General features: G+C 36.3%; 1 protein-coding gene and 1 long non-coding RNA gene across 5 annotated transcripts in view; one reads left to right on the top strand and one right to left on the bottom strand.

The window, feature by feature from the left end:
- Positions 1–22,854, bottom strand: part of KLHL5 (kelch like family member 5) — a 77,792-nt gene that overhangs the window by 21,569 nt on the left and 33,369 nt on the right. For all 4 annotated transcript variants that reach the window (XM_031010326.3, XM_055384805.2, XM_055384804.2 and 1 more), the window contains 4 exons: positions 19,748–19,884; positions 18,825–19,021; positions 14,259–14,471; positions 4,135–4,321 (listed from right to left, as the gene is read on the bottom strand). In XM_031010326.3, the coding sequence (XP_030866186.2) occupies positions 4,135–4,321; positions 14,259–14,471; positions 18,825–19,021; positions 19,748–19,884 (734 nt within the window). The remainder of the gene's footprint in view (positions 1–4,134; positions 4,322–14,258; positions 14,472–18,824; positions 19,022–19,747; positions 19,885–22,854) is intronic.
- The window catches only part of LOC129533086 (uncharacterized), a 115,486-nt gene that overhangs the window by 81,328 nt on the left and 11,304 nt on the right, over positions 1–22,854 (top strand). The gene's annotated exons all lie outside the window — the stretch shown is intronic.

Below are 22,854 nucleotides of genomic sequence, written 5' to 3'. Positions count from 1 at the left end.
TATACTCTAACATTTTCACAGTGGCTATTTGGAGCCCGTATTAGCTGATTTGTTTGGCCCTATACTAAACAGATATATGAAGAGACCAAGAGCCCAATTGTCAGACTACCATCCGACTAAGGCAAACTGCTCTTCATTACAAAGATGGGAAATAACATAAATTAGGGCCAGGCAGATAGCTTGAACAGGATAGGTCAGAGTATTTAATCACTAAAAAAACTCAGAAATAAAGTTGGTCAAACAGAAGGGCCAGATTAGAGAAAGTCTTAAATGAGGCATTTGCATCTTATGTGGTAAGAAATAGACTGCTGGAGTTTTTGAGCAGAATAATGGCATGTTCACTGAAGAGTTAATGGAGTAGAGTATCATCTCCAAAGCCAAAATGCCTGTTTGAATCTTGATCTTATCACTAATTAGTTGTGTAATCTTTGGAAAGTTGCTTAAGTTCTCCAAGTCCTAGCTTCCCTATCTATGAAAGAGAACTGTTAAGAAGATGAAATGAAATAATATAGGCTAAGTGCTTAGCATAATGCCTTCCATATATTAACAACATAATGAATGCTATTCCCTCTAAATTAACATGACCAAAATATGTAGGCTGACAGAAGGCTAACTGGAATTAGAAGAATGGCAGCAGAAATTTGGAAGAATTAGATATAAGGCCCATTTGAAAAAAGACCTGATGACTGTCAGAATTTAAGGTTCCAGAGAGACAGAGAGAGAATGAGAATTGTTTACTTTGGGTGCTTAGTATCTAGTCCCCTTCCCAAGCTTGGGGAATTTTCCACTGTATGTATGAGCCTTGATGGGAAGCAGGAACTCATCTCCCAGAAAGCTGAAAAGACAGATATGCATTTTCCTTGCCATGTACCAAGGCAAGTTTCCTTGCCTTTCCATGTACCAAGTTTGAGTTAAAAGCTGAGCATCAAATAGATATTTTATACAAGTTGGAAATATGAGAATAAAATCAAAGTGAGGGTATGATACATACATATAGAGATAACAGTTAAAGCCTTGAAAAGGAGAGAAAAAGAGGGAGAAGAAGAGTGCTGGTAATGACTACAAAAGCTAGCACCAGTTCCAGGTACACAGATGATACTTAATAAGTATTTGCAGATTATCTGAACAATGGAAAGTCTTTTCCAATGTTGAAATATTTATACTGTAACCCTAATCAGTTATCTTAAGTTATTTATTTCTGTACCATGCAGTCATCAGGCCTATATCTAAAACTTAAGCATCTACAAATAAATAGCACTACGTTATATGTTATTCAGGTTAGAAAGTGGTAGTCGGGGGTTGCTATTGAATGGTCATGGAAGGCCTCCTTGGTAAGCTGACATTTGAGAGATTTGAGTGAATAATTTCTGCTAGGCACTTCAATATCCGGGGGCAGAGCACGCCAGTGAGAGCATCAGCTAAAGCAATATCCTGGATATGGATAAAATGTTTGGCCTGTTAGATGAATGAAAAGGCCAATGGGGTTGAAATAAAAGCATCAGTGAGGGAAGAAGTATTAATAGAATGAGCTGACATCAGAGAGGTAGCCAGAAGTCAGAGAGATTGTCAGGAGATTGCAGACTGCTAGTACTAGGAGTTCAAAGAAAGGGGAGATCAATGCATATTGAGGGATAACACACAGAAAGCTTCTAGCATAATACTGACACCCTGTAGGCACTATGCATAGTGTTTATTGCTATTATTTTTAGTTATTATTATTTTTTTGAGACAGACTCTTGTTCTGTTGCCCAGGGTGGGGTACAGTGGTATGATTTCAGCTCACTGCAACCTCCGCCTCCCGGGTTCAAGTGGTTCTCCTGCCTCAGCCACCTGAGTATCTGGGATTACAGGCACCTGCCACCATGCCTGGCTAATTTTTTTTGGTATTTTTTAGTAGAGATGGGGTTTCGCCATGTTGGCCAGGCTGGTCTCAACCTCCCGACCTCAAGTGATCCACCCGCCTTGGCCTCCCAAAGTGCAGGGATTAAAGGCATAATCCTGGCCTATTTTTAATATTAATAATAACTTGTGAGAGTGGTACAAAGAATTCTTAAGATACCTTTGACCCAGTTTTCCCAAATGTTTACTTTTTACTGTATTTGCTATGTAGGTATTTTTTTTTCCCTGAACTGTTTTAAGAGTAAGTTGTGGCCGGGCACTGTGGCTCATGCCTGTAATCCCAGCACTTAGGAAGGCCGAGGAGGGCAGATCACGAGGTCAGGAAGTCGAGACCATCCTGGCTGACATGGTGAAACCCCGTCTCTACTAAAAGTACAAAAAAATTAGCGGGGCATGGTGGCAGGTGCCTGTAGTCTCAGCTACTCGGGAGGCTGAGGCAGGAGAATGGTGTGAACCCAGGAGGCAGAGCTTGCAGTGAGCCGAGATCGTGCCACTGCACTCCAGCCTGGGTGATAGAGCGAGACTCCATCTCAAAAAAAAAAGTTGTGGCCCGGTGCGCTGGTTCATAGCTGTAATCCCAGAATTTTGGGAGGTTGAGGCGGACAGATCACTTGAGGTCAGGAGTTTGAGACCAGCCTGGCCAATATGGTGAAACCCTATCTCTACTAAAAATACAAAAATTAGTCAGGCATGTGTGGTGGCATGTGCCTGTAGTCCCAGCTACTCAGGAGGCTGAGGCAGGAGAATTGTTTGAACCTGGGAGGCAGAGGTTGCAGTGAGCTGAGATAGCATCACTGCACTTCAGCCTGGGTGACAGAACAAGACTCTATCTCAAAACAAAAAAACCAAAAAAACAGTAACTTGCAGAAATGATGGCATTATACCCCTAATACTCAGTGTATCTTCCTCAAAATGAGAAATTATAAGACCAAAATACAATAATCAAAATCTGGAAATTAACTTTTTTTTTTTTTTTTGAGATGGAGTCTTGCTTTGTCACCCAGGCTGGAGTGCAGTGGTGCAATCTCGGCTCACTGCAACCTCTGTTTCCTGGCCTCAGGTGGTCCTCTTGCCTCAGCCTCCCACGTGTAGCTGGGACTACAGGCATGCGCCACCATTGTTGGGCTAATTTTTTTGTATTTTTGGTAGAGATGGGGTTTCACCATATTGCCCATGCTGGTCTTAAACTCCTGACCTTAAGCAATCCACCCACCTCGGCCTCCCAAAGTGCTAAGATTACAGGCATGAGCCACAGTAGCTGGCCTGAAATTAACATTTATACAATGTTATTATCTAATCTACAGACCTTGTTTGGATTTTATCATTTGTCTCAGTTATGTCCTTTACAGCAAAAGAAAATCCAAGATGATGCATTATAATAGCTGTCATGTCTCTTTAGTCTCCTATAATCTGGAACAATTTCTGAATCTTTTTTATATTTCATGACACTGACATTTTTGAATACTATAGACAGATAAGTTATTTTGTAGACTGTCTCTCAACTTAGATTTGTTTCCTCCTCATGATTAGATTCAGGTTATATGCTCCTGGCAAGGACGGCATAGATGGGCGGCTAAGTTCTCCGTGCAACCTATCTTGCACAATGCTGCTGCTTAGTCTGATTTCTGTCAACATTATCTTTGATCGTTTGCTTAAGTGCTGTGTGCCAGGTTTTTCTACTGTAAATACACTATTTTACTCTTTGTAACTAGTAAACATGTGGCTGAGAGACACTTTTAGACTATCTTGTTCTCAAACTTTTCCCACTAGTCTCAGCATCCGCTGATAATTCTTGACTGAATTGGTTATTGGTGGTTACTAAATGGTAACTTTTGTAATCTCATCTTTCCTTCTATATTCATTCATTGGCATTCTTCTGTAAGGAAGAGCCTTCCTTTCTCCCTTGTTTATTTGTATAGGTGTGGAACCATGGAAACTTACTGATTTCATAGGTTATAATCTTTTACTATTATTTATTTTGATGCTCAAATTATCCCAGATTTGGACAGTAGTAGCCCCTGCAAGCTGTTTCCTGTGTCTTCTGACCTATCTCCATCATTCTTTGAGCACTTCCTTATTTTCTGGCCTAGAGGATGTTACACAATTATCTGGTACTTCTTCTGCCCCTGTCCTGCAGCCAGCCATTTCTCCAAAGAGTTCTTTGGCCATATATACACTTATTAAAATATCTTTTTCTCTGGTCCTCCCTCCCCCAAATAAAAGATTATTTGATACCTTTTGTTGAATCCATTCCCCCAACTGCAAATAATGTACCAACAGTTGACTTCCTAGGTTTTGTCCGAGGACTTTGTAACATGGGTCGTCTCTCTGGTAATAAATGGTACTTCATTGCTTCCATAATGAGTTTCTGACATTCTATATCATCCTGAAAAAGCGCATTATTTTCCATGTCTGCCAGGAACTAGAAAAGAATAGTAGGTATGTATACTGAATGACTAAGAAAATGGTAGGGTTTACAGAAAAAAATGACATAGTTCTCAAATGGATTTTACATATTTTTAAAAAATTCAAGCATAGGCACATATTTTTAACTAAAATATGCAACATTTACAAGATTTACATTTTAAATTTCATTGAAAAACAAAACACGAGTAGCATAAATGGTATGCTCTAAAATCTTAGTACTGTAATGCTTATCTCTGGGTAGTAGGAATACTGGTGCTTTTTAAATAAAGTTTTTTCTACTACTTTTCTATAATTTCCAGATTTTCTAAAATAAATAATTTTACTATTAAAATCAGAAATAATTCTAATGGAAGAATAATTATAAGTAGGAGTTGACTAATTATGCTGCATTCACTTAACTTTGCTAAACCATGTTCAGCTAACAACTGCAAAAACAAAAGTTACCAATTTCTCAAGGGGAAAAGAACTCCAAACAGTGATTGGTCTAAAAACATTAAAATCCCTTTTGTGTCACTGAATCCAGCTTTATATATTTATATAACACAAATACAATTTCTATATGTTTAGCACAAATATGATTACACCTTGTCTTTTAAAAAATAAAATGAAAATATGATCACATTGGAAATTAAATAAAACAAAAAAATTAAAAATCTTTTCCTTTTGTGCTTGGTTCTCCATTGCCCCTCCCCATCCTGCAATTCTTCCCTGCCTTATAAACAACCTGGTGTGCAGCCTTTCATATTTTCTTCATATTTATGCAAACCTCTGCTGACATAATTCTCATACATTTATATATATAACATATATAAATATATGTAATAATTTTTACAGTTTTTTCTTTTACTAATTGTTTTATTATATACTTTGCTGCATCTTACCATCTTTACTCAACATTATCTCAAGAAAATTCCTCCAGGTCTTCTGAAAAGGTATAGTTCTGATTTATTCTTTTTAATAACTGAATAATACTCCATAGTATATAGATATGCTAATTTTTTAGCCATTTCCTTATTACAGACATTAATTTTGTTTCAGTATGTACATACATATATACATATGTATATATATGTATATATATATACGTGTATATGTAAACATACTTTTTTCTGCTACTAAAAACAAGTCCAGTACAGAAGTCCTTATGTATTAATTTTTACCTTTATAGGATAGATTTATAAGAATTGAATTGACTCCAGGTATGTATGTATGTATGCATATGTGTGCACATATATGTGTATCTGTGTGTGTCTATGTGTATGATCAATGTTGTCAGATTTTCCAAAGTGGCTCACATTCCATTATAGCCATGTATAGCAAAGTGGCTCACATTCCATTACAGCCATGTATAAGAGCAAAAGAGCACAACATTCCTGCCAGGAATAAGTGTTTTAGCTCTTTTTGTTAATGATATCACATTTTCCCTTTAATTTGAATTTTCCTGATAAGTGAATATACGAATTTTAAAATATTTTGACCATTTGTACTTTTTTCTTCCTTTATCTGCCTCTTTTCTACTATCTTTTGATTAAAAATTTTAAGAGTTCCTTGTAATACACACACTAATCCTTTATTTTTCAATTGTATTTTTCTAGATTTTTAATCATTTCTCTATTAAGGTTGTTTCATAATACTTTTGCCATTCAAATAATTTTTCATATTTAGGTCATCAAATATGTGTCTTTCTTTTCATAGTCCTGGTTACAAAGTCTTGTCTTTTTGCTTCAGTTTGTAGATGTAGTCTTCTGGATTATCTGGCAAGATTTTATTGCTTTCTTTCATTTAGGCCATTGATCCATGTGAAATTCATTTTTTTAAATTAATGTTTAAATAGAGTATGAGTGGAAGAGCATTTTTATTTTCTTTAAGATCAATAGCCAGTTCTGTACCACTTATTAAATAACCCCATTTCCAGCTGAATTGAATCTTGGCCATACTACATTCTCATAAATAGATCTCAAAGTATATGAGATTTGTTTTTTTATTCTTTATTCTGTTCTATTGATCTATTTGTCTATTCCTATTTCTAAATAGTATATTACAGTGTCTTTATAGCATATTCTGATACCCAATATTTTTAAGTTTTCCCTCGCTGTTAACTTTCATAGCTTCCTTCAGTATTTTTGTGCCTTTATTTTTCATGTAAACTTAAGACAAATTTATTCAGTTCTTTTTATCCTGATTCTCTTGGAATTCTAATAAGAACTTAAATTTATTTATTAATTAAATTTATTAATTTTCTTAATTTTTGGAGAACTGACATTTTTATATTAAGTCTTTCTGTTCAAGAAGCCTTTCCATTTATTCTATAGGTTTCTACATATTATACCTTTCTTGATTATATATTTCCTATATATTTTATTATTTTCATTGCTATTGGGAATGGGTTTTAAAAGTTTATTTCATATATGTTTTGCAGGAGAGAAAATCTACTGATTACACTTGTATTAACCTATTACTTTACCAAATTCCCTTATTAAACTCTACGTGTTATGCAAATAATCATAACTGTCGCCAAATAGGGATAGTTGAGTATCTTTTTCTAATGTGTATGCCAATTATTTTATTATTGCAATTGCTAAAGCCTTCTAAACAATGTTAAATAATTAGGCTGATACAGAGTATCTTGTTTCTGGTTTGAATTGATATGGTTTTAGTGTTTCATTATTTAGGATAATAGTTGCTGTAACATTTAGTCATCTATTTTTATTATATTCAATAAAGATAATATAGACTTCCATAGATTTTTTTTTTTTTTGAGACGGGAAGTCTCTGTGTCGCCCAGGCTGGAATGTGGTGGCGCAATCTCAGCTCACTGCAACCTCTGCCTCCCAGGTTCAGGCAATTCTCCTGCCTCAGCCTCCTGAGTAGCTGGGATTACAGGCATGCACCACCACATCCAGCTAATTTTTGTATTTTTAGCAGAGACAGGGTTTCACCATGTTGGCTAGGCTGGTCTTGAGCTCCTGACCTCAAGTGATCCTCCCACCTTGGCCTCCCACAGTGCTGGGATCACAGGCATGAGCCACCATGCCTTGCCCCTTCATAGATTTCTTAATAATCATTTTAGTATTCCTTGAAAAAGACCTTTCTGGTCAGAGTGTATCCTTTTGATACACTGTGGGTTGTATTTGACAATATATTTCTTTACAATTTTATTGGGGCATATTTTACGTGTCCTGATTTATCCATTCAAAGTATACAATTCAATGATTTGTAGTAAATTACCAAGTTGTGGAACCATTACCATAAAACTGTTTTGAAACATTTTCATCACCTCAATTAGATCCCACATGCCCATTTACTGTTGATCCTCATTCCCGTCTTCTGTCCCAAGCACTAATCTGTCTCTACAGATTTGCTTTTGCTGGACATTTCATATACAGAGAATCATACAATATGGAGACTCTGGTGTCTTGCTTCTTTCCCTTAGCACACTTTTGAGACTTGTCCCTGCTGTAGCTCCTCCTATCAGTGCTTCATTTCTTTTTACTGTTGAGTAATATTCCACCATCGGGGTACTCCTCATTTTATCTATCCATTCATCAGTTGATGGATGCTTCTTAGGTTGCTTCCAGTTTCAAGCTATTATGAATAAAGCTGCCAAGAACGTTTATGTCCAAGTCTTTGTGTGGATATATTTCTCTTGGGTAATTATTACCTAGGAGTAGAACTGCTGGGGCATATGGCAAATTTATGTTTAACTTTTTAAGAAACAACCGAACTGTTTTCTAAAGTGGCAGCCCCGTCTTACATTCCCACCAGCACCATACGAGGGTTCCTGTTTTTGCACATCCTCGCCAATTGTTAGTTTGTCTCTATTTTAGCCACTCGGAAAGGTGGAAAATGTGGTTTTATTTTGCATTTTCCTAGTGACTAATGATGTTGATGATATGTCCATGTTTTTATAGACGAAGAGAGAAACAGTCTCTAAGAAGAGTCACTATAAAAAAGTTGGTGGTATTTGGAAACTAGCACTGCATACCAAAGGCAAAAAAGCCAAATTAAGACCTAAGTCCCCTGACCTACACCAGAATATACATTTTGGTATTAATTACTCCACATTTTTTTCTATGCATGCAAAACCTAGTTATACTTGTCACAGAAACCATTAGTGAATATGCATAAAGTTGGCTCATTAAGGTTAATTTTAATGTTTATGTTAATTCTATTATATACAATTACTTTAGTCGTTTTTAAATAAAAATAAATGTGAAAAAAATGTAGAAAGTAAACTCTTGGGAGACTTAATAGTAACTGCAATTTGAAGCAAAGTATATTTCCTAATATACAGATAGTATCTATAAATTATGAATAAGTAGGATTCATTTTATTTGAGTAAAAAAAGCCATTAATCTAAGTATCAGATTAATCAAATGGGAGGAACCAGATATCATTTAGAAAATTATTCAGAAGACACTGAGAGAAAAACTACAAAATATATACTTTCACGAACTCTGCATTTTTGGTGAATACTAAATGCCTTCTCTGCCACAAAAGAAGAGCAAATTATTAAACTGAAAGCATTCATAATACCGGAATAAATTTTCATTTTGTAAATTTTTATCCTCACTTTCGTATTTGTTCACCTTATGACTATTGCTCTAAAACTGTCCCCTCAAACACAAATAGAATGTGAATAATTTATTAACTCTATAGATGTTAAAAAAAATGTTTTGGAGGCTGGGCGAGGTGGCTCATGCCTATAATCCCAGCATATTGGGAGGCTTAGGCAGGCAGGAGGATTGCTTGAGGCCAGGAGTTTGAGAGTGCTTGGGCAACAAAGTGAGACCCTGTCTCTACAAAAAAAAAAAAACAAAAAACAAAAAAACTAGTCAGATGTGTGATGGGGCACAGTGACTGTAGTCTCAGCTACTCGAGAGGCTGAGGTGGGAGGATCACTTGAGCCCAGGAGTTTGAGGCTGCAGTGAGCTATGATTGTGCCACTACACTCAAGCCTGGGTGACAGAGTGAGACCCTGTCCAAAAAAAAAAAAAAAAGTTGTTTTAGTATCAAGACCTTGTAAACTAAAAGAATGCTAAAGGTAAATACTGACTCATTTTATATTTCTGACTTTCTGTAGAAAACAATACTAAACTGAGAGCAGAATAGTGGAGACTCAGATACTTATAAATTCAGGCTAAACATTGAAAACGTTCATAATTTAGGTGTCAAAATCTTTTAAATAATGTATATATGTCCTATATTTCTATACACATGGTTTAAAATTTGATCAAATTGAAATGTTTGGAATGCTTTCAAAAGTAAAATAAAATCAATCACAGTACTTTGAGAAGCCGAGGTGGGAGGATCACTTGAGTCCAGTAGTTGAAGACCACTCAGGGCAACATGGTGAGTCCCTTTCTCCACAAAAAATTTAAAAAACCAGCTGGGCATGGTGGCTCACACCTGTAATTCCAGCACTTTGGGAGACCAAGGTGGGTGGATCTCTTGAGGTCAGGAGTTCGAGACTAGCCTGGCCAACATGGTAAAACCCTGTCTCTACTAAAAATACAAAAATTAGCCAGGCGTAGTGGCATGCGCCTATAATCCCAGCTACTGAGGAGGCTGACGTACGAGAATCGCTTGAACCCGGGAGATGGGAGGTTGCAGTGAGCAGAGATCGTGTCACTGCACTCCAGCCTGTGCAACAGAGTGAGACTCTGTCTCAAAAAAAAAAAAAAACAAAATTTAAAAACTGGCTGGGCATGGTCGTGGTGGTGGTGTGTGTCTGTAGTTCCAGCTACTCAGGAGGCTGAAGTGGGAGGATCTCTTGGGCCTAGGAGGTTGAGGCTGCAGTGAGCTATGATCATACCACAGCACTCCAGCCTGGGCAATAGAGTGAGACCCTGCCTCAAAATATAAAATAAAATGACCATAAATACTTCTCTTCTGGATTATTCAGAGTTTTTTAAAAAGCCATACAAAGGTTGGGCATGGTGGCTCAAGTTTGTAATCCCAGCATTTTGGGAGGCTGAGGTAGGTGGATCACCTGAGGTCAGGAGTTCAAGACCAGCCTGGCCAACATGGTGAAAGCCCATCTCTACTAAAAATACAAAATTAGTTGGGCGTGGTGGCATGTGCCTGTTAATCCCAGCTACTCGGGAGGCTGAGGCAGGAGAATCTCTTGAACCCAGGAGGCAGAGGTTGCAGTGAGATGAGATTGCGCCACTGCACTCCAGCCTGGGCAAAAAAGAGCAAAACTCAGTCTAAAAAGAAAAAAAAAACCATACAAAAATGATCATTTGATAGAGGATTACAATCACAGGCATTATTTCCTGTATTATTTTAAGGATCTACTGTTGGAGACACGATGATAAAATTACTGTATGTAAGTTGAATCCCTTCTAGCTAGGGTAAGTGGAATGTTTCATATTAACAGAGTAGAATAAAATCTCATTTACTTGGTATCATTGGAAAAGGAACTATTTCACAAAAATAAATTCTCTTGGTAAACAGACCTAATCCCAATTTTTAAAATATTAGTCATTTATTATTTGATTGGCATATGGCAATTTGGTGATTGTTATATTTTCCTACCTTTTAAAATAAAACATACAGAATACAATCCAACATTTTCTTCATTATTTTAGTGTCTACTTCAAAACTTTATTACTTGATAACTCTAATTCTGCAATCTTGCCATTCACTTTTGGCAATGAAAAAAAAATCAACCCTGACAATATCTCTAAATGTCACAATACTGCAGCACAGTATTATCACTGTAGGAAAGAAAAATGTTCTGAGAGGTAAAGTAACTTGTTTAAATTATACAAGGCAATGTGGCTTCCATCACCACTACTTGTGGTGGATAATGTTTCTCAAACTCGAGGATGCATCAAAGCCACTGGAAGACTTATTAAAACACCATCTGCCAGGCCCCAGCCCCACAGTTTCACATTCAGTAGGTGTGGGGTGAGGCCTAATCTGTATTTCCAAGAAGCTCCCAAGTAGTGCTGATCTTCCTGTTAGGGATCACACTTTAAGAACCACTGGGCTAATCCACTGGATTTTTCTTCCTTGTCTTCTCTGTAGCAAAGGATGATGATAAAACTTCGTCCTTTTTCAAGTGTGACATCAATTTTTAATAACACTCAGTTAATTAGCCAGGTTTGGGAACAACCACTATATACTGTGTTTCCTAGGGTTCCATCCCAAGCACTCTTGTGTACTCCTTGGCCAGTGTCATTCTCTTGCCTTTGGATTCAACAATCTAAGGAAGTAGTTTTCAAAAAAGTCTAAGGACTTCAGAGTCCTTAGACTCTAAAAGAATTAAAGGTGCCAAGAAGCTTTGGGAACATGATTCTTCAACTTCCTTCCCCATCCCCTGAATTAGCTCTTCATTCTATATTCCTTGTTTCAATTGCCGGCACCTTTTAATTAACCTAATCGCACAAATCAGAGTCATTCTCGATTCCTCTTTTTGTATACCTTCACCATTCAGTCATTAAGTTTTGTCAATCTGACCTCATAAACAGCTCTTGAGCCTGGTAATTTCTATCCATATCCACTGCCACAGTGTGCCTAATTCACTTGTCTGAATTCCAAAAGCCTTCCTAATTGGTTTTTGGCTTTGACCCCTCAGATCCATTCTCCACAATGCAGTTATAGTAATCTTTCTGAAATAAAATAAAATTTCTGAAATAAAATTCCTATTAAAAAATCCTTTAGTGCTTCCTCATTGCTTTCAGGATAAAATTCAAACTCCTTGGCATAACTAGAGGTTCTCCATGTTCTGGTCCATTCCCCTCTTCAGCCTCATCTCTTTATCCCCTTTTATTTCTGCACTCCAGCCATGCAAACTACCTTCAAATTCCAAAACACAATATATTTGCTCATGACTTCATGATGAAGTACAAGCTCCTATTTCTCCTGGTTATCATGCCCCCTCTTTTGGGTGGCTAATTCATAATGTGGATCAAATAACACTGTAAGAAATTCTCCCTGCCTTCTCGTCAAAACCCCCTCTTTTTGGTGGGCTACTTCTATTATTTTCAGAATGCCACATTCATGTATCTGTCACAGTCTTCATCTCATTATAATCACTGATTTATTTTTTAATCTATTTCTTCCACCATCATACCATCTCCCCGCCACCCCCAGCAATTTTACACACACTACACTCAAGAGGCAGAATGGTTTAGTGGACAAGGCACAGAACTGTACTTGGGTTCAAGTCCCACCTCTGCCTCTTATTAGCCCTATGATGTTAGCCAAATAGCAAAAACCAAATAAAACTACAATGCAGAAAGAGAGGAATTTATGCAATCACATTGTAATTTTGAACATACGGATTTACTTTTTTGGTCTGTCACTTCATTTGTATAACAGGTGTTGGAAAAAATGATATCCAAAATGCCTTTCAACCCTAAGAACTTATGGCTAGGATTATCAGCAGTATCCTGGATAAGAGATATTTTAAAGGTCTATGAGAGTCATGCAAATATAGTATCATAAATATCTGAAACTACAGAAGTGAAGTCAATTGTCAGGTTACTTAATTACACAGATTCTTCTCAAAGTCGAATTGGATTTTTCAAATTTGGTTTGATTTCATCTAGAAAGAATTTTTAAAAATCTGCTAAGTAGCAGTAAAAATGTAACTCCCTTTTAAAAATCTGATTTCAAGAGAAACATTTTATTATGTTACTTTTTCTGAATTATCATCAACACATGCAGTTTCAGTTCTATGTATTCATACAATATTCTATTTCTGAAGAGGAAGGTCTTAGAAAGCATCCACATTGATTACTGTCTCTGTAAAAAACAAACAGTAACTTTTGCTCACAACAGCAGGAAATAATACATTATGCTCAAGATAACTGCAAATAAGAGAACATTTGTGACACTTTAAATTAAAAAAAGAAAAAGAAAGTCTGAACTTGAACAGTAACAGCTCATTCTTTTTCTGCTTTCAAGAAAGAATGTCACCATTCAAGGCCTTGAGATAGGCAGCAAAGTATGCAGGGAAAATTTTTATATATTCCAGTGAAAATTGTAAAAAGGGGAAAACTATGCATGTAAATGTTATGACTGATTGCCTTGAACACACCAACTAGATATCTCTTAATTCTGAAATAATATTTTTATTCATAGCACATTTTATGTCATAGAGCATGTTTCTGATCCTTATAACAATCCTGTGAGGTAGTCAGGGAAGATGTTATCTCTACTTGACAGATGAAGAAACTCAGCTGTGTGAATATGCCAAGTCACAGAGTTTTAAAATGTCAGAGCTTTGACTATTAATATACCTTGTTAATCTATATATCACCAGAATCCAATATTTAGTGGATACTTAATAAACATGTGGCAAAGAAATTAATCTAAATTTTCTGGTTTCAAGAGTCGGGTGCTCCTTTCATTAGCAGTTTTAGTAATTCTCCTCCAATTGGTAGGATAGGTTTGTAGCTGAGTCAATTAAGTTACTAACCCAAAATCAAGAATGTTACTTAATTGAGGCCAGGCACAGCGGCTCATGCCTGTAATCCCAGCACATTGGGACGCCGAGGCAGGCAGATCACCTGAAGTCAGGAGTTTGAGACCAGCCTGGCCAATATGGTGAAACCCTATCGCTACTAAAAATACAAAAATTAGCCAGGCATGGTGGCATGCACCTGTAGTCCCAGCTACTTGAGAGGCTGAGGCAGGAGAATAACTTGAACTGGGGAGGCGGAGGATGCAGTGACCTGAGATAGTGCCACTGCACTCCAGCCTGGGCAACAAAGTGAGACTCCATCTCAAAAAAAAAAAAAAAATGTTACTTAATTGAAGCAATTTAGGTAGCCAGATCTTCTGGACTGAAAGCATAAGCAGAATTTTGTTAGCTCACTATCTTTTCACCTACACGTTTCATAGGAATACATGTACAATTACTTTCTTTGATAGAATAGGCAAAGAAAAATTCCTATAAACAAGTGCCTATTAATTACCTGTGGTGCAAGAAGAGGTAGCCTAATATAAGCCAAAAGTTTACTTAGATCTTTCCGTCTCTGTTCCAAATCATGACGGACCCAAGTAAGAAGTGCATTCAATATTGTCTCCTCATTAGGAATGTTCATGTCATCACTAGCCAAGAGCTTTGCAATTTCGCTGGCTGGTAATAATACAAATTCCTGGTTTCTGATTACTTCCATGAAATGCTCCTAGAGGGAAGAAATAGCAGATAAACAATATTGTTCCTTCTGACCATCACAATTTACTTAGAAGACAGTAAAAGCTTTTTATGTTAGCCACCAACACACAATTTATATTTTAGACCTTACAATGTAATACTTACTTGTTAGGAAAGAAACACAGCAGAGAAAAAAAAAAACTGCAATTATGTTGTTAAACATACGCAAGTAGAATTAAAGTGTTGTATCACTTATTACATTTAAAAAATGGACCTAGGACATTTAAGTGTTGCTTCACTCAAGTTAGGAAATACTTTTGGCAATTCTTTTGAAGGAAGAGAGAAATAATGAATTAGACACTGAGATGTATGATACTCTAACACCAGAAGTGGGTGGATTTGCGGTTTGGATTTGTGGGTGCTGAAGAATTTGGCCAGCAGTGGAGCCAAATACCTAGAGAGCTTGGTTACTTCTCTACTAAGAAATGGCCTCCAGAGTGGCTACATTTCCCAGAATCATTCTAGACCACAGATGTCTTCTCAGATCCTCCCTGGAATGAGTATTTGTTCTTAGAGTTATATGACAGTCAAATCGGTCTTCAAGATCGTTTTAATGATATTTATAAGACCATCTAGGATTTTGGGTCTGTTTTCGAATTTTTAATCTCTTTTAAGGGTCTGTTTTTAAATTTTTAATCTCTTCTAATATAATTTATTTACAAAGTTCTTTTGGTCTCATAGGAAAAAGGACCAAAGGTGGAAAAAAAAGTAGTGACCTATAATGCCCTGGGATCAGGACATTAGACTGAAGATGACTCAATCCTGGCCTCACGTTAGAATCAAATCCTCTATAATTTGAAATGGGAAATAAAAATGCCCTTAGGTGTGAGATGACCTTGATAGGCTATTACGCTAAATAATCTGGAGAGAAGGAAAACATACCACCTGATTTGAAAGGTTTTAAGTCTTAATGAATGGATAGTTGACATAGTTATAAATGCAAATACTAGACACATATTGTCCCTTAATGTTTTTCTCATATTTCCTGATGTATTATCGCTGTCTCAGCATGCAGAGGTTTACTAAAGAAGCTAAAGCTGTTTAAATTAGAGCTAGAGATAAGGACTATCAATAACTATCTTCTATATTAAAATGAGAATTATATTTTCCATATAGCCTGTGGTAACCTGAGTGAGGTACTGATCTAAAATATATATTAGCTTGACATTCCTATCAGTAGAAGTTCTAAAGGGGAATACCATTCATGAATAATTAATGAATTTCAATTGCTTCAATTTATCATGATTTGTTCAAGGATGTCTAAATGAGTCTATTTTAAATGATGGATTATCATTTTCAGAAACATATTTTAATAAAACTTCAGTGCTAGAATGGCTTCAAGCGAAAGGTTCTATTGAATTGCATACTGACATTATTTTGGTAACACATAGCAAGATCTATAAAAATGTTGAAACTCTAAACCCAGTTATCCCACTTGTAATTTAAACCTTAATAATAATTTGTAAGCAAAAAGCAAAGCTGACTACCTAACAATACTTCTCTGTATTATTATTTACAATGGTAAAAAATGGGAAATAGCCTATATGTTCAGTTATAGGGAGCTGTATATTAAATAAGCATTAAAAATTTCAAAGACAAAGATCATGTAGGTACATGGAAAGGTACTTATGATAAAATGTTATGTGAGATTGTGAAGAAACTGAAATAATAATATATATTTCCAATTCCTTAAACATATAAAGTATAATCAACAGATTTATACATTGGTATAACTATGCCATACTTTCAAATGGCATTAATTGGATTTCATCAGTAACAAAAGGACTATCACGTAAATATGCACTTGACGAATTATTTGTTGATATATCTATTTCAGAATAATGCCCATTCCATTCTAGTATAATTTACATTAAGTGAAAACTGAGTTTTTCAACAACTTATGAAATACTACTGAACTCAAGGTTGAATACAAAGTATTTTTCAAAAGTATTAATTTGGTTTTGAAGCAGCTACTTTAGCAGATCTCAATGTTTTTTATAAGTCTTCTAGATTGAGAAAGACAATTTTAAGTTTTAAAATTAAATGTTTTTATTTGTGTCATAAATTCAAAATGACATTAAATAGTTGTAATCATACAACCAGTCTTGACTTTTTTAGAGGTTACATGACTTGCTCCAGGTCATGTTCAGTGGCAGGCAGAATGAGAAAACAGGTTTCCAGATTCATGGATCCTGGGGAGGACTCCTCATCTTTTACCACTTGTATTCGTGCAGGATCAGTGAACATCCCCAGTCCATGCACCATTCGCTGATTGAACTCACTGGCGTGGCATTATGCTTTATATTTTAAATCCATATTATAATATACACAACTATCATGCTACCAAACACTTGCTAGCATTGTGACCTTTCCCCCTTTGGAATAGTCTTTAGGCAACTGAAATTATGGAGGGATTTATTTAAATTGAAGATTGAATTTTGCTATACATTTTCATTTGGTTCCCATAGCAACAATTCAAATCAGACAATCTGCCTCTAAATTACTTATTGTTATTAGAATTCAATTTCATGTCTCTGTTAAAACTGAATAATGTTAAATAATGGCCTTGAGAAAAAAAATCTACCACAACTAATTGGCTATGAAAATAGCTTTAAAAACATCCAGCTAATTTAAATTTAATTTCTGTGTAAGCCTTAAAGCAGCAATCATGCCTCTACTGTAAACAACAGGAGTGACCTAAATGCATACAAATGTTTTCACCTGAATAAAACACCTTCCTAGAAGAAAGACGATTATTCAAATTATAAACTGATTTTGAAGAAAAAAATCCAACTTTAATTATATTCATCTCATTCAAAAAAGTAGTTGAAACTGCAGGTGTATGGTTAAAATGAGAATCTATAAAGAACGATAAAGACTGAGGGAAAAAAACATTTCAATGGACTTAATTTTTAAAATGTCAACATAATAGCATGCTAGGGCTATATATTATTGTCCTGTTGTACAATCTCTTTATTTTTGCAGTTGAGACTCTGTGACTATCATAAAAAATTCCTGAGAAATGATTACACCACAGGGAGGAAAACCAATCATAAAGGCTGTAGTTTTGTGAGTGCTTTTGTTCCCTCCCATAAATTTCTATTGTGTTGGATAGAGGAAATCTATATAATGATGATGACAACAATGGAATGAGACTCATTGACTGGATATATGACACGCCAATCAATGTTCTGAGTGTTAAAATTCCATTAACTCATCTAATCGTCACACCAAGCTCATGAAGTAGACAGAACTGATCTTGCCAATAGTTTGTAAATACCTATTCTTACAATTTTTCCAAATCTCTATTTCTCTAATGAAAGATTCCTAAAGCACTCTCAATCTCTTCATATCCCAACTCAGTGGAACGACGGAGGAGAGGGTAGGCAAAATAACATTTCCTCAATGTTGATAAAATTGGTAATATCCATAACTGTACACATGTATGTGAATATTCAAATTTTTTCTTCTCTTAGAAACTGTATTGCCCTAAACTAAAGCATTTAAAGCAACACTCTTCAGTCATTGCCCAGGTGTGAAGAACTAACTGCTACAGTGTGGCAACATGAACATTCCTCAAAAACCCATACACCCTCCCTTGCCTGCACCCCTCTACTGTTAAGACCACAGAGGGTGGTCCTAACACTATGCTCTCAACATGCCCTTATTTTCTTACTATCCTAGGTCAATCCATTTTTTAACTTTTAAGTTCAGGGGTACATGTGAAGGTTTATCATACAGGTACACTTGTATCATGGGGGTTTGTTGTACAGATTATTTCCTTTTATTATACTTCAGGCTACTGAATCAGAACCTCTTCTACGATTTATTGAGCACATAATTTTCTATAATGAATAAAAACATCATTCTACATGGCTGTAAATAGTTTATACATAGTCAGATTTATCCTTAACAAAAAGCCTCCCATTTGTCCTCTACCAATATGCTGCAACCTCTGTCACCAATTTCTATCAGTGAATATGTGAACAATCCTGAAATTCATCCATGTGCAGCAAAGTAAAATGTTTGGGGAGAGTCCTATTTTAAAAAGCAGCAAATCTGAAAATCTTAATGGAACAGTCCTAGGCCACTGTTCTGCTTCCCAGTGACTGCAATAACTTAGGGCTTGATTCAGATACCCACGAGAAGTATTACTTGGTGCTTTCCCATTATAACTCAATGAAAATATGACACACTAGGCAATGAAGCTCAATCGCAAGACACGTGGCAGAGCCATGGGAAAACAGTAACATGTAGATAAGCCTGCAACAATAAGAAATATGCATATGGAGGATCGACTTTCTCACTTTCAAAAAATACATACCATAGTATAATTGTGAGCCACTTTATGCAAATCTGTACAACCTTGGGCATCAGCAAAAGAACGAATTCCAAGACAGTTGGATGGATGAAGCTGTTTCATTAAAAACTTACAGCATGCTTCTACAACCTGTGAAAGCTGAAGAAGGCAAGCTGTAGATAACAGGCACTCAATATTATCTTCTTTTAATTCAAGGCGGCCTTAATGATAAAAAGAAATTCCATTAGCCACGGAACTACATTAACCTTATTTTATAAAATAATTGATGTTAACAGTAGTGGTTCCATATAAGAGCTCATTACATGCATTACAGACCTACATGGTTTAAGACATCCCAAAAAGAAAAAAAGGACTAAATGGGGAAAAAATTATTAGCTCCTTGAGACATCTACTAAAATAAAAACTAATGGCTTATTTTCAGAATTTTAAAATGATACATTAGTTAGTAACTTATGTCTACTATATACCTGTATAACTCTCAATTTTTTTTTTTTTTGAGACACGGTCTTGTTCTATTGCCCAGGCTGGAGTGCAGTGGTGTAACCAATGGCTCACTGCAGCATCGAACTCCTGGGCTCAAGCGATCATCCGTCCTGCCTTGGCTTCCCGAAGTGCTGGGATTTACAGGCATAAGCCACTGCACCTGGCCAACTCTCAAATTTTAAATGCAAAAATTTGACACTACATAATTCATTTAATTTTTATATTAACATTTTAAAGGGCCATTCAAAAACTTAATTATGATAACCATTTTAAAGGTTTTAGTATGGAAATTTTAATTCATCACCAGGTTAAATACAAAGGGTAGTAATGACAATAGCAGAACTAACTGTTAGCTATGGCATGCTTTCTAAAAACAGAAATCTGAAATCTAATAATACAACATAAATCTAAGAGGTTTTAATTTACATTTTCAGACTTGTTACCTGTATAAGCATACTGGATCAAGGACCACAATGAATTCGGTTCTACACCTTCCATTTTTATTTCTTCTTGTCTTGCCTCTCTGACATCATTAGTAAACATGGCAGCAAAATAGTCTGAGACAGAGGAGAGCACCAATCTGTGAACACATTAGGAAAAAAAAAAATCAATGACCACATTCGAGTTGATGTTCATTAATAAATGCTGCTGTTTCTTTTTTATTTGTTACTCACAGTGCATGGTACTAGGAAATGCATTTTAAGCTTGACAAATTGCTTTATGCTCTAGTTCCTTCCTTTGAATAATAAATTACCATTACCAAATTTTCTGCTGAGGTGAATGATTTACCACTTCACTACTCAAATAATGCTATATAACATCCAGAAAACAAGCTACAAGCCCATAGCATCAAATCAACTATATAAAGGAAAAAATGTAAAAGTTATTGTTTGTTTATCATTTTTGAAAATTAACTAAGCCATTTTTTAAAAAATTTAATTATAGAAGTAGTGAATATATGGGAGACATTTGAAAATGGTTTTTGCTAGCAAGTTTTAAACTTTTATAATATTCGATTATTATCTTAGTCTGCATTTTGTTTAAAAATTATGTTGTAATAACACTATAAAACTATATTTTTTATAATTATAAAATATATTAGCTATGTCTCTAAGTTTTTAATGGTCATATATAATACATTTAAATTATAATTTTTTTTTTTTTTTGAGACAGAGTCTCATTCTGTCTCCTAGGCTGGCGTGCCATGCTATGATCTCGTCTCACTGCAACCTCTGCTTCCCAGGTTCAAGCAATTCTCCTGCCTCAGACTCCTGAGTAGCTGGGATTACAGACGTGACTACCATGTCCAGCTAATTTTTTTATTTTTAGTAGAGATGGAGTTTCGCCATGATGGCCAGGTTGGTCTTGAACTCCTGGCCTTAAGTGATCAGCCCACCTGAGCCTCCCAAAGAGCTAGGATTACAGGAGTGAGTCACAGCACCTGGCCGTATTTTTGAAACAGGCATTTTTTCACTGGATAATGTCTTGAAGATATTTCCATGTCAACACACTTAAATAGATTTTAAATAAACATTTTCATTTTTAAAAGTAATAAAAATTATGATACAGATAATCATTGGCTCCCTCTCTAATTCCATTTTCTTACCTCCCCAGGAGTGGCACTGCTGAGTCATAAGATTTGCCAAAGTAAGGTACCAATTTAGACCCCACCAGCATTGTATAAGACTAACATTTTCCCCATAATACTATCAGATGTTAAAATTTTTGGCCATAAAGTGTTAAACGATATCTCATTGTTGTTTCAATTTTCACTTATCTGATTGCTAGTGAGGTTTTTCAAATGTTTATTGGTCATTGGTTGCTTCTTCAGAAAATTGCCCATTCATTCATTCATTCATTCAATGAACAAATACTGATGTGTGTCCAGTAAATACTGGGTACTGTTCTAGATACTTGAGATACATTGGGTACAAAATAAGACAAAAGATCCCTTCTCTTATGGAGTCTTACATTTATAGGGTAGGGAGACAATGATCAGTAGAAGTAAATTCTGTAGTATATTAAGAGGTGATAAGTGCTAAGGGGAAAAAAATTTGGGCAAAGGCAAATGAGGAAAGGGTGGTAAGTTTAAATAGGTGGTCTCACTGGAAAGTGACACGGGCAAAGATGTGAAGGAGGTTTAGGATTTGGTCATGCAGGTATCTGGAAATAGCCTTCAGGCAGAAGAAATAGTGCGAAATTCCAAAGGTAGGAGCAGCATGCCTGGCACATGCAAGGAACTACAAGAGGTTCTGAGTGGCTGATGCTGACTGAACAAGACAGAGACCAATAGGACAATACTAGAGAGATACGGCAGGCTGGATTGTGTACGCCATTGCATGTACTTTCCCTTTCACACTCAGTGACATGAGGAGTCAATGAAAGATTTGATCAAAGAAATGACTGAATCTGAGTTCCACTTTAAAGGATCACTCAGGTAGCTATGTTAAAACAGAATGTAGGGGCAAAGAGTGGAGGCAGGGAGACCAGTTGGGAGGCTTTTGCATCAGTCATCTAAGTGAGATGTTGATGGCTCACACAAGCATGGCAGGTAAGGTAATGAATGAGTTCAGTTTTGGAAATACAGAATTTGAGGTGCCTCTATGAAATTCGGGTTGAAATAGTTTTTCTAACAAACCCACGTTCATAACCTGGACTTTCTGTCACAGTACATAGTAGTATCTCAATAAATGTAAGCTAATTGAGTCACTGAAAATTTTAATACCAAGCCAATTCCTCCTAATGATTTTATTTCCACTTTGGAAGGTTTTTTTTTTTTTTATTTCAGTAGGTTTTGGGGCAATGGGTGGTGTTTTGTTACATGAATAAGTTCTTTAGTGGTAATTTCTGAGATTTTGGTGCACCCATCCTCCAAGCAGAGTACACTGTACCCAATGTGTAGTCTTTTATCCCTTACTCCCTTCCCACGCTTTCCCACAAGTCCCCAAAGTCCATTGTATCATTTTTTTTTGCTGGGGGTGAAGACAGAGTCTCACTCTGTCTCCACGCCCAGGCTGGAGTGCAGTGGCATGATCTTGGCTCATTGCAACCTCTGCCTCCCAGGATCAAGCAATACTCATGATTCAGCCTCCCAAGTGGCTGGGACTACAGGTTCACGCCACCATGACTGGCTAGTTTTTGTATTTTTAGTAGAGACGGGGCTTTGCCATGTTGGCCAGGCTGGTCTGGAACTCCTGGCCTCAAGTGATCCACCCACCTCAGCCTTCCAAAGTGCTAGGATTACAGGTCCTGAGCCTACCAAGCCTGGCCTATTGTATCATTCTTTTTTTTTTTTTTGAGACAGGGTCTTACTCTGTCACCCAGGCTGGAGTGCAGAGGCGTGATCTCAGTTCACTGCAACCTCTGCCGCCTGGGTTCAAGCAATTCTCCTGCTTCAGCCGCCCGAAGAGCTGGGATTACAGGTACCTGCCACCACACCGGGCTAATTTTTGTATTTTTAGTAAAGATGGTGTTTCACCATCTTGGTCAGGCTGGTCTTGAACTTCTGACCTCATGATCCACCTGCCTCGGCCTCCCAAAGTGCTGGGAT

The sequence above is a fragment of the Gorilla gorilla genome, chromosome 3 (assembly GCF_029281585.2).
Source record: "Gorilla gorilla gorilla isolate KB3781 chromosome 3, NHGRI_mGorGor1-v2.1_pri, whole genome shotgun sequence".
Lineage (NCBI taxonomy): Eukaryota > Metazoa > Chordata > Mammalia > Primates > Hominidae > Gorilla > Gorilla gorilla.
This window is presented reverse-complemented; position numbering and strand designations above follow the sequence as displayed.